The sequence below is a fragment of the Phascolarctos cinereus genome, unplaced genomic scaffold (assembly GCF_003287225.1).
Source record: "Phascolarctos cinereus isolate Bilbo 61053 unplaced genomic scaffold, phaCin_HiC Scaffold_4;HRSCAF=312, whole genome shotgun sequence".
NCBI classification, from domain to species: Eukaryota; Metazoa; Chordata; class Mammalia; order Diprotodontia; family Phascolarctidae; genus Phascolarctos; species Phascolarctos cinereus.
The window spans coordinates 60,061,493-60,074,253 of record NW_027555847.1 but is presented as its reverse complement, the minus strand read 5'-3'; the positions used below and the strand labels follow the sequence as shown (position 1 = coordinate 60,074,253).

At 42.8% G+C, this 12,761-nt stretch overlaps 1 protein-coding gene across 10 annotated transcripts in view; it reads right to left on the bottom strand.

The window, feature by feature from the left end:
* The window catches only part of CHCHD6 (coiled-coil-helix-coiled-coil-helix domain containing 6), a 313,985-nt gene that overhangs the window by 20,147 nt on the left and 281,077 nt on the right, over window positions 1-12,761 (bottom strand). Inside the window, exon 8 of one of the 10 annotated variants that reach the window (XM_078152231.1) lies at window positions 7,661-7,772. The exons of the other annotated variants lie outside the window; for them this stretch is intronic. Within the exon in view, the coding sequence (XP_078008357.1) occupies window positions 7,676-7,772 (97 nt within the window). The 3' untranslated portion in view covers window positions 7,661-7,675. Of the gene's footprint in view, window positions 1-7,660; window positions 7,773-12,761 lie in introns of those variants that run through there. 10 annotated transcript variants of the gene reach the window in all.

Here is a 12,761-nt window from a genome sequence, read left to right as displayed (position 1 = left end):
TTACTTCTTTTATTATTCTGTGTCTAGTTCCCTTTCCTCGCCCTTATCACTGCTATCCCTCACATCTTATTTATCTGTGTACTCATTACCTATGATGATGTTGTAAACTCCTCAGAGGTAAATCACTTGCCCTGCTTTTGATCTTGTTATCCCTGATGGCTAGCATAATATTTTGCATAGAAAATATTCAATGAAACAAAGTAGCAGCCCCTCTGGATCGCTCCCAAGGGATGTTTTAGGTTTTGTTCCCAGGGAGCAGTCACTATTTTTTTGAATCCTAGGAATACTCCTATGGACTTGTACTCCTAACACTATAGCTTCACAAGCCCCACTGGTAGTGCTGTTCATTAGTAATCAGCCAGTAGACAAAACTAGCTCCTAACAGAGGCATTTACTAAGATGTCATAGTGCAAACTGTAGCTACAACATATCCCCTCCTCCAAACCTCGGGTACACTCTCCCACAAACACACTCAGTGTCCACAGGAAGATAGGCTCAAACTTCAGAGTACAATGATAGTGAGGAATACATGTAGGAGCACGCACTTGTGGCAAAGGCAACTCATAACCACCAGTGATGCTGAGGCTAGATGTTCTTTCTCTCTTCATACAGTCTTCATCCAGTTCCCCTTGGGTGAAGTGCCTCTGCTAGGGAGGGGGATGTTCAGGTGGGTTCTTAAGGTCTGTTCCCCTTCCTGGCTCTCTTCAATGTTACCAGAGGTCTTGTTTTCTGAAGATGCTACCTCCTCCAAGGGACTACTGCTCTTCTATCCATGTGTCTCTAGAATGTGTGCCTTTGCTTCCTCAACTGGACTACAAGATCTCTTGAACGGACAAATTCTTGAATTGCTAGATGGAGCGTCTCCCTCTGGGCAATTTGATACCAGATGGATGATGGTACAGGGCACAGAAACTCCCCCCTCCCCTCCTTCTACAAAGTGATCCCAATCCTGCCCATCCCTGAACCTGTTTAAAGGCCTGCAAAGGCATGTCTCTTTTTTGCTTGTCCAATGAGACTGCTCCCTTTAATTTCATCAGAGAAAACTGTTCGGCACATGATAAAAGGATTACAGGTAGCTTGCCACTCTCTTAACACCCTGTGATTACATTTCAGGATTCCTGGTCTGAAAGGTCAAAACCCAGCTTCCCTACAAAAGATGGAAATAAAGGCAGGAGGGAAAGTAGAGAGGCTTCAGGCAAAGCCCCAGGGTGAGATGTTGTTACAGCATCGCTCACCAAAGGGGATCAAAGGGCTACATGTGCAGCACCATGTTTAGTTCAACACCCACACTCGGCCCTAAGGAAAACATGATGGTTTATAATACTTTTCCACAGTAGGAGTTTGTAGATGGGCACAACTCCTCAAACGTCTTAAAAACTATAAACTTAACAAAGGACCTTTTTTCCTGTCACCAAACGGAAGGTGAAAAAAGAAATCAGTCCACATTAGAGAACACAGATATTTTTCTGGCCTGAGGTACTGTTTGGCTTGGAGAACACCGCTTGATATATAAGGAACCACAGTCAGAAGACGAGTACCTTAAGCAGTTTTTCTTGTAGGAGTGACAGTCTGTGCTTAATTATCCACTCTTGTCCAGTGACTAACAGCCTGTATTTGTGGCACGACTGGCTAGGGTTAGGGATGTTACTCGGCCACTGGACAGAGGTTTTCTTTGGAATGAACACATGACCTCATTAGTACCGTGTTCTAACCCAGTGTGGTTTACTTACACAGGCGGGTAACTAGTTCTCATTTCTCAATTATGTAAATAGGGAGCAGCTAGTAGTTTAGTATTAGGGAGAAATGTTTCAATTCCATTGAAAGGTCCAGGTGCCTGCTCTGTCACTTCTAAAATTCCTCTTTACTTTCCCATAAGCACTGATTCCATGAGCCACCTGTCAATGTTCCTACGTTCAGAACCAAATTATTTTTACCTCAATCATCAGTTGATAAAATGGATGCTAAGCCCCACTTACTGAGTTGTAAACCAGAAGCGGGAGGAGAAATGTGGAGGTGGAAAAGTTCTATGGCTAGGCCATGCCAAGCCAAGAAGGAAGGGTAGCTTAAAGCCTGGCCATGGGGCAGCTAGGTGGCGCAGTGGATAGAGCACCGGCCCTGGAGTCAGGAGGACCTGAGTCCAAATCCGGCCTCAGACCAAACACTTGACACTTACTAGCTGTGTGACCCTGGGCAAATCACCTAACCCCAACTGCCTAAAATAAAAAAAAAAATGCCTGGCCACCAGTCAGGGGGTAGAGATCATATCAAAGCTGGCCCAGGTCAAGACAGAACAGGGGGTCAAATACAGTTAAGCAGTCAGAACCACAGAGTCAGATACAATACAGGGAAGACACAAAAATCGAGGGAATGGCAGCTCTAAAGAGGAAGCTTCTTACGTTCTCCGGTTGCAATAGAATTCAGCTGGCTTGTTAGGGTCTGGACAGGCTGAGGTGACTACAGGAAACAACTCGGTTAAACTAGCCAAGAGGATGTAGCTAGGTGGTGCAGCGGATACAGTACTAGGCCTGCAGTCGGGAAGATCTCAGTTCCAATCCAGCCTTGGATTTACTAGTTGTGTGACCCTCACCTCTGTTTGCCTTATTTCGCTGGAGAAGGAAATAGCAAACCATTTGCCTTGGCCAGAAAACCCCAAGGACAGCACGGTCGTTGGGGTCATGAAAAGTCCCACACGACTGAATACCACTGCCAAACTAGCCCAGCTGGTAGATTCGGAGAGGGACATTCTACGCCACTACAGAAAATTTCTAAATTTCTCTATGCCTTACTTCCCTTCCTCTTTTCCTCATCTCATTCCTTGCTATTACTCAGGTATTAGCCAGCTGCTATAAAACTAATCTTCCTAAAATCCAAGTCTGACCATGTTTACCCCTATTTAATCAACTCCAGTGGCTTCCTATTGCCTTAAGGATCAGACAGAAAACTCTTTGATTTGGCTTTTAAAACCCTTCCCAACCTTGCTCCTTCCTATCTTTCTACTATTCATATACTTTACTCTCCCTCACATACTCAGTCATCTAGTGACACTGGCTTCCATGCTGTTCCTTGAACGAGACATTCCACCTTTAGACTGCTGGCATTTTCACTGGCTGTACCCCTAATGCTGGAACTCTCTCCCCTCCTCATCTCTGTTTTCTGTCCTCCCTGACTTCCTTTTAAAATCTCAGCTATAAGGAGCCTTTCTCAATCTTCCTTAATCTTAGTGCTTTCCCTTTGAGATTATCTCCAATTTACTCTGTATATTTCTTATCTGAACATAGTTTACATGCTGTTTCCCCAAACAGACTATGAGTTCCTCCACTGCAGGGCCTGTCTTTTGCTTTTCTTTTATTCCCAGCACTTAGCATAGTGCCTGACACACCGTAGGCACTTAATAAATGCTTACTGACTTACTGCTTTTGTTCAAAACGTCTCCAAAAATACCTGAATTCTTGTCACAGATTCTGCCTGTTCCATTATCTTTGGAAAATTCTACAACTACATACCTTCCACCTGGTGCTGAAATAAGCCACACTTTAGTTTGGACAGGCTAACATATTCTCCTGGCATTATGATAAATCAAAGGTTTCCTCTCCTTGGGGAATAGGTCAAAATTGGAAAAGATGGATATGAACAAGTCATATGTGATTCAGGTCCAGGAGTCAAAAAGAGACAGGTTAAAGCCTGGCCACCAGGTACCAGATGGTCCCAATCTAAAACTGCTCTCATGTCCACCCTAGTCACAGAAAGGATGGCCCTCTGAGTGAGAGATTACTCTGGGATTCCTGAAGGGAATTCAAACTCCAGAGCGCAGCATGACGGAATCTACCCACTCACTACCCATATGGCTGAAGGGGAGCAACAAGTATAAGTGGATGGCAAGTGTTTTGACCAGTCTCTAAACCTGGTCCATCAGTCACTCTTAATGCACTGCCTATAACTGAAGGTGCTAAGCTTTAGAGCAGGATGGGCAAGTACGGAACACCTTGTCAGAAAGGTGGGCTTGGAGGATTTAGAGATGGAAGAATCCCCAAAGATAACCTGGTAAAACTTCATTTTGCAGAGTAACAAATAGCATGGCCAAAATTTAAAACTAGGGTCTTGCTCCAATCACTATTCTTTTCATCATGCTGCTTCCTTTCTAGTTCTAAATCCTATGAGGTTTGCCCTATAGCAACTTCAGGATTAAGATGAATTCCCCAGACCCAGCATTCTGTAATCATATCCGAGGTACAGTTCTGTAAGTCCTGGGATGAACCTGGGATTTAGAGGGACACAGGGATATCCCACAGTTGACTCAGAGCAGTTGGTACAAAGTCAGATGGTACCCAGTCAGGTTTCATGGATCCCTGTTGTACAGCAGACTGAGGCTGAGAATTGCTAGAATATGATAAAGCCATCACCTAACCCTTAGACACTCATCACAGCAGGCCTTAACTAGTCCTGGATTGCACTTTGGGAAAAACTTGGATTAGAGTATTTGATATTCTTGAAATAGGAGTAGTTGGGATTCCTGCTGATAGGGATACTGTGAAGTGAACCTAAGCAGGTTGCAGACTGAAAGACAGAGATGAAGATAAACAACCCAGGTATTCGGTTTAGCTTTGTTCTTTTCCAGGACAAAGGGCAAATCAGCCTGTGACTAGCTGGCCCTTTCTTTCATCTCTGCAGTTTGTGGGCAAGCTCCTGAAACCACCGATAGAACAGTAACTGCCTTGCTGGAATAACTCACCTGGGATAGGCAACAACTACCTTCTCTTGGGCTGAGAGACAGGGCAGCTTGCAGACCCATCTTGGAAGGCCCAAGTGGGCAAAAACAATAGACCCTCTCAAAGAGAAAAGGAAGTTTCCAACTCAGCAGCCACCTTCTCTCCCTTCTCTTTTGAGAGGTCAAAGATAAATCAGTATGAAATACCAGACAATCACTAGGTAGGCAGACAAGAACATTGCCTCTATCTGCCACTGATTCACCACTCAAGTTTGTAATGTGTGAGACAACACAGTGACTGAATTTCAATTAGTCACTTTTGTCCCAAACAAGGCCTATAGTCCCTTCCAGTAAGTTTCCTCTAATGTAAGAGATTTGGGGAAAGTGGTGATTAAAAGCACAGGAGGCACCGTAATTTCTTCCTGAAAGTACTATCTTGGTTATTAGCAGTACAAGCTAAAAACTGCTTCTTGTGTTGCTCGAACCTGGGGAAGTCTCTACTAAAAGATCCACAAACTCAAAACTAAAACAGAAGAGGAAACAACTAATGATGTACTTTAAAAAAAGGTTTCCTCCTTCTACCTCTACCTGCCAAAACGTGGACCAAAGCTAGGCCAGAAAATAGGACTGGGTGACAGGAAGAAGAAAAGCTTCTAGGTGGAGTAGTGGGGCTCTGTCTTATGCTGGAAAAAGGGAAGAAGACCTGAAACAAGCTGTGTAACTTTGTGTAAATTACTTGTGTGCCTCAGTTTCCTCATCTGTAACATGATCTGTGAGGAAAGTGCTTTGTCAATCTTAGAGTGCTGTAGAAATGTGACTTTTTAACAGAGGCAAATACAACTGTCTGGGATATTGTGGACAGGCCGAAGATCAGCACCAGGGAGTTCCAGGAGTCAAAAAAGACTATTATTTCTATAGCATCATGTAAAGTGCTTTCCTGATGACAATCGTGGCTCTAGGTGAGGAATATTATGATCCCCATTTTACAGATGAGGAAACAGACTTGAGGAGAAAGTAACTTTCCCCTAGCCGCCGAGCTTAGAGTGTGGTGCTCCTTGCCCATTGTCTTTTGAGAGTGATAGGCTGGAAAGAGCACTGAAGTCAAAAGGGAAGGATGGTGTCTCCACCAAGAAGAAGGGTGTGAGGGAGATATACAGAGGGGATGCGAACATGGCAACACACGGAAGTAGAATGGAAGGCCACGGGGTAAAGAAAGTGATAGTGCAGCACCTTTAGAGCCAAGAACAAGAAGCCAAACTGATGGTCAAGGCAGGAGGACCAGGGGAAATAAAATGTTTCCAACCAGAGGAGGAATAAACTATCTTACTGGTAATGGCTGCCTCAGCAATGAGAAAAGAACCTTTGATCTGTCTTGACATGACCAAAAGGAAGGAGGCTTACCTGGTACCTCTGGGATTTCTGCTTCTCTTTTGTACCAAAGACACTAAATCCGGCTTTTAAAATTATGACTGTTTTTTAAAAGGGAAAGGTCTTCTTAAACAAAACACAAGAGGCATCTTTCTTGCTGTTATCCCCCAAGGTACTTACCTAGCTGGAGAGAGTTCATTGCATTTCGATACCGAGAGAGTTACCAAATCCTCCTTCTCTCTCTGTGTATATTCCCCTTACTTTATTTAATAAATGAAATCTCATCAACTTATCCTTCTTCTATTATCACTGCTGACATCAATCTGATAATATTGGCTTGGTGTGGAATCGTGCTATTATATGTCCTCCTGATATTTAATTTAAGAGAAACATCGGCAGTGGGGTGAATATGGGAAGCAAGCTTTTTATTACTGGCAGCAGTAAGAACGCTGCAAGTGAATTAGACATTCATCTTAGTCAGGGCCAATCTAGTGGTTCAGGAGTGGTTTTCTCTTTAACCCACTGCTGGCGGTTGAGCAGCTGAAGGTAACAGCTGGTTACTAAGGGACTGTGTTGCCTTGGTCTTCTCTAACTTGCTCCTATTGATGATGTGCCATTCAGGCACGGGTAAGTGGAAGCAAAAGATTCTACCATCGATCAACATGCTAGGCAGGATCACTATCAGCTCATCAATAATGGCCTCCAGCTGCCCCAATTCCCTTTCGGCTGAAAAGTCAGCTATTCAGAGAGAAAAGGACCTGTGGAGATGGCATTTCTACTGAGGGCTCAGTAAGAGCTCTTATTCCCATGAGGAAATGAGACACAAATTGGCCCCTGGCTACAGCTTATTCAACAATGCAGGGGCTGCTTCATGACAGGATTCTCCTATGGGATTACAGTGTGAGATATGGATATATATAGAGATATAGATATTTGGGGGTGGGAGTAGAGAGGACAGAGAACAAGAGAAAGAAAGGAATGAGATGGGGAGATAAATCCAGCTTTTGTTTCCCCCTCATCCCTTCTCCTTGAAAAGAAGGAGCCAGAACTTTCCATCATTTTCCCGAAATTCCCTCCTTCCTGCTCCTAGAAGGCTCAGCCACAGTCTTAGAGAGCCACTGGGATGGGAATCAGGAGATCCAGGACAAAGGGGCATGTCTGGCCACTAGCTCAGCTAGTTGTTTCACCTCTCTGGGACTCAGTTTCCTCACCTGTAAAATGGGGACAATAAAACTGGAGGTGCCTACCTCAGAGTTATGAGAGAGTCATTTGTAAACTATGGAGTGCTCTCACTCCCCTCATTCTGTTCCTCCTAACACAGTTACAGACAACATGAGATTTTTTGGCTACCACATCCTCCTGCTAAGTTTTCTTGAGCTTCAAGCACACTGAGCCGCCACCCCTCCCCGCCTTCCTACCACTCCAAACTGCTATTTAGCCACATCTTACCCATCTTGTGTCTGTAAAAATTAATTTTAAAGTCCCAGATTAAGATTATGTTTATACTTATTACACTTTGTTTTATAAGACTTGGTTCACCTTAGTCCGGCTGTTGAGATTTTTGCATCCTGACTTTGTCAGCCAACATGTCAGCGATCACTCTTAGCTCTGCACCATCTGCACATCTGATGAGCTTGTCACTTCTGCCGCTATCAAGGTCGCTGGTAAAAACAGATCCTTGGGGCACTCTCCTAGAGACCTTCCAAGTTGTCATGGAAACATTAACGACTCATTAAGTGCTGCCATTTGACTAGCTCTGCCTCTGCCTTTTGATATGATCACCTAGCTCATAGCTCTCTCGTCTTTTTCACTAAAATATAAAATACAGTCAAATACCTGGTTGAAAATGTGGATAAACTACATCTACAGCGCTCCCCTGATCTACTTGTCTAGCAACCTTATAATAAGAGGAAATTAGGTTAATATGGCATGGGTAAATGATGTTCAGCAGTTCTAATGTCTGAGAACGCTCTGCTCTGTTGTCGGTCAGTCCTACAGAGTACAACACAAAGCCACTATCAAGAGGACATGGACTTCACGTTGCCCTCTTTAAGGAGCTAAACTATCTAAAGAGCCGAATTTGCTTTTCTTCTTGCCCTACGACCAATGGCAATTCAGATTCTTGGCTGGAGCTGGAAGAAACACTTTTCTTGTGGTGAATGTATCTGCTCCACACGTGTCCAGTCGGGTCTGGAGGCTCAACCAAGCAGCATTTCTCCAGTCTTCCCCTATAAAAAGCACAACTTCCAAGAGCAGCAAAGACCTCACTGTGGTGAGAACAGGTGTCAAATACGATTCCAAACGGCTAGGTGGATTTGTTCTGAAGTCAGGAATTGTATCAGATGGGTCAAACCTGGAAAATGTGGTTCCCATTATATCTGACAACAGTGCTTCTGAGACATCTAATAGTCAGAGCAAACTTCATTTGAGAATGAGAAGTGCTGATAAGTTTCCACCTTGTGCCATCTCCATGCTTCTTTATGTGTGAGTGCTTTAGTTCTAACTTGGTAGACAGAGGCATAGAGTGAGACCCAGGCTGATGCTTTTGGGATAGGATCTTCACAGGAGAGCGGTCTCATTAAGAAAGAAGAAGAGAGAGGCTAAAAGAGAGCCACTAAAAGAAGAGTTCGTGAAAGGCAATGCCTAGAACAGCGAACATCTCAAAGGAAGCAAAGGGAGAGCCACTGGGGGAGGAGGGGGCAGGTTTAGAGTGAGCAACCTGGACAGGATTCAAGTCATGTCAGCAACTCGCTGTGATACTTTGGGACAACTTCAGAGGAAGATAAATAATAACAGACAATTCCCATTAATAGGAGGGGAAATGGCATTTTGTGAGTTTCTTCTGCTTATGGGTACCCCAGATCAGGTGGCAGTTATGTTGAAGTTCCCCATTTCTGTATTTGGCACACTTCAACGACAGCGGACTCCTGAAAGCAGGTGGCTAACAGGTTACTACTGGACAGCCTGAAGTCCAGGGTAACAATCTTTGGGGCCCATATGGGTAGATACTCCTAACATTAGGCAGAAGCCCTCTACCCAGAGCTAAAGTCTGGGAAGCAGGCTCTAGAAGAGGCTAAGAACCCCAAATGCTAACCCTGATCTAGCATTGAACCCAAGCTAACTTTGGACACAAAAGTGAGTCAGCAAGGAGAACCAAAGAAAGAAGGCCTAGCTAACTACATCTGTATATCTTACCAAATGCCAGTGCTATCTGCTCTAAGTTTTAGGGCTTCTGCATCTTTTCCTTTTTGTTTGTGGTTGCACCCTGCCAAGTTTTCTTCTATAGTCAGGAAATGTAGCTAGTACCTGGCCATTAAGTCCCACTCAGGACTCACTCTTTGACACCAGGATGCTTCCTAGAAAGCAGAAAAGACTGACTGTAGAGAAACCCAACCAAAGGCTAAACTAAGTCAGGACTCACTTGGGGGTAGTGGCAGTGCTGGTGGGTGGGGGTGGTGCTTTTTGAGTGACGCCAAGTTGATTCTGTATAATATGATAAAATGTTAGAGAATACCCTCTATAAAGTAAAATTATTGTTAATATCACTGGAATAAGGACAGGTTTTTCACATAAATGTAAAGTTTTCATGTTCTAAAAATGCTCATATTCACCCAAATAACAGTCTTGTTTTGCTCTAACCTAAGTTACACTGAATGTAGACTGAAAGGTTAGAGCCATAAACTAAGGGACCCAAGGGCACAGCTTGGGTGCTTAGTGATTCAACCCCACAGAACAGAGAATGCCAGCACTGCAAGCAACGTGACTGGCACAACCCAGGTGTGACGAAGAACACACCATTTCCATTCTATGGACAGACATATAACTGAAGAGTCTTCTGAACAGCCTAAGAAAGGTTTGACTGGTCACATGAACATTAAGTGAATTAATTAACCCTGCCCTGGTTCCTTTTATTAGCTGAATGCCTTGGGGGTCTCTTTCCAAAAATTAAAACCACATTCAAGAGTCAGTCAACAAGCATTTGCTAAGTGCTTATTTTGGGCCGGGGATCTGTCTCTTCTAAGGAGAATGAACAGATGTGCCTCAGGTTTGAAAAGCAATGAGTTCTCTCGGAAAAGTCTGAGAAACGTCTGAGTACCAACAGCACAATGAAATAAAAGAAGCACAGATCTGGAGCTTAGAATGAACCCAGGCTCAACCCAAGCTTTGCTCCTTATGACTCGGGCACTCTTGAGATCTTTGTTTTCCTATACACAAGGAAGGGAGGAGTGTTTGGATTCTATGACCTAGAAGGTCCCTTCCAATGTCATATTCTCTGAATGCTTTGATAATGGCAGCCTTAATGGAATAAGGATCACCTACCAAGGAGACTTCTTAGTGGGGGACAAAATACATCTGAGTGTATGAATTCTGTTCTGCTTATTTTTAAACCAATTGTATTATATCACACCTTGTATATTCTGGGTATAGGTCAGGCAAAATTCCTACTTTGTCCAAAGTCACAATAATATGACCAAAAGGTCTGAAAGTATGCAGACAGGCAGGTCCTGTCTCTATGAGTGCCCATTTCCTTGAATTGTTTCCACTATTTATACTCATACGAAAAAGAAAAGAGAGAGAGTAAAAAAAAAAAAAGATCTTCACAGGCTAGAAGAATAGGCTAAAACCAGCAATATAATAATGGCTGAAACTTATATAGTACTTCAAGAATCACATAGAATTTTACATACATTATCTTATTTGATCCTAACAACAACTCTGTAAGGTAAATAAATTATTCCCTTTCTACTGATGAGGTCACTGGGGCTGAGAGAAGAGACTCCTTTTTGGTCATGCTCAAGTATCAAAGATGGGATTCAAACCTGGGTCTCTCTTGCTTTCAAGCCCAGAATTCTTTCCACTTTACCACATGGCCTTTCAAAATGAAATTTAGGAGCTAGGGAGGGCTCCTGCAATTTCACTGGTTTAGGGAACATTCTTTGAAGAAACAGGTTGGTACCTTCTCTGCCACTAAGTGTAAGAAAATTACCTGGAGCCTTGAGAGGCTAAGGGACTTGTCTAGTATCAGACAGCCAAAATGTGTCAGAATTAGGACTTGGACCCAGGGCTTCTTGGCTGTGAGGTTGGCTCTATTTACTATGTGATACTGCCTTTCAAGATGGGATTCCATCAAAAAAAGATGAAGTTTTAAAAAAATTTTTTCAAATAACATTTTCTTCTCATCTCCCCCACATCTCATTGCAAAAAAAGACAAAGAAAAACAACACCCTTGTGACAAATATGAATAGTCAAGTAAAACAAATCCTGACACTGATCATGTTAAAAATGTATATGTATATGTGTGTATGTATACATACATACACACACATTTATTTATTTCTGCACCTTGAGTCCATCATCTCTCTATCAGGAGGCAGGTTGCATGTTATCTCATGAGTCCTCTGGAATACTGGTTGATCATTGTGTTAATCAGAGTTCTTAAATCTTTCAAAGTTGTTCCTCTCCAAGGCTGTTGTTACATAATGTATATATTGTTCTGCTGGTTCTACTCACTTTACTCTGCATCAGTTCATATAAGTCTTCCTAGGTTTTAGTTAGATTACCCCTTTTATCTTTTATGTACTTATGGCATAATAGTGTTCTATAAATTCAGAAACCAAGGGGCAGTTAGGTGGTGCAGTGGATGGAACACTGCCCCTGAAGTCAGGAGGACCTGAGTTCAAATCCAGCCTCAGACCAAACACCTGGCACTTACTAGCTGTGAGACCCTGGGCAAATCACTTAACCCCAACTGCCTAAAAAATAAATAAATTCGGAAACCAGAATCTGTTTAGCCATTCCCCAATTAATGGGCATCCACTAAATTTCCAGTAAAAATTTCCAGTAAAAAAGATGGAATTATAAGGATAAATGGAAAGTTCAATTCTTAGTTTGTATGGGGGTAAGGATAGAAGAGGTGGGAAGAACTTGACTTGATGTTTATTCATATGGAAAGATTTAAGGGTTGTAGTAGTATTAAAGCTCAATATCAGGGAGTAAACAGTGTGATACAGTGGCCAAAAAATCCAATAGAGTTATATGGTATTAATTATGTCCAAAACAATGATATTCCCAATGTATCCTGTGCTGATGAAAACACATTTGCAACGTTGTGCTTGGTTCTGGGCACTATATTAACAAAGTGGAGTGAGTCCAGAGGAAGACCATTAGGATAACAAAGTATCTTAGAAATCATATCATGAGGAGTGGTTGAAGAACTAGGGAAGTTTAGGATGAAAACAGAAGACTTAGGGTAGGGCATGATAGTCATCTTCAATTATTTGAAGGACCATCATGTAGAAGGAGAAAGAGCATATTTATTTTGCATCATTTCAGAGGAAAAACTGGAACTAGCAGGTGGAAATTACAAAAAAGCAGAATTTCAGCTTAATATAATAACTTCTAAATAGGTACCTGTCCCAAAATGGAATGGACTGATTTAGGAGGTGGTGAACTCTCATTGCTAAAGTAAGTACTCAATGGCTCCACATCCACCTGGTTGGAGAGGATGTGAAAAACATTTTTATGTGTTGGGGAGGAAATTGGATTACACAAACTCTCACGTACCTTCTAATGCTAAAATGCTATGACTGAGGTGCAGTGGGGCCTAGGCAAAGAAAGTGAACAATGTTTCCCTTTCTGCTTCAGCTTTCTGGGTTTTTCTGGCTGTGATCAAGGACTTGGAGCTCAA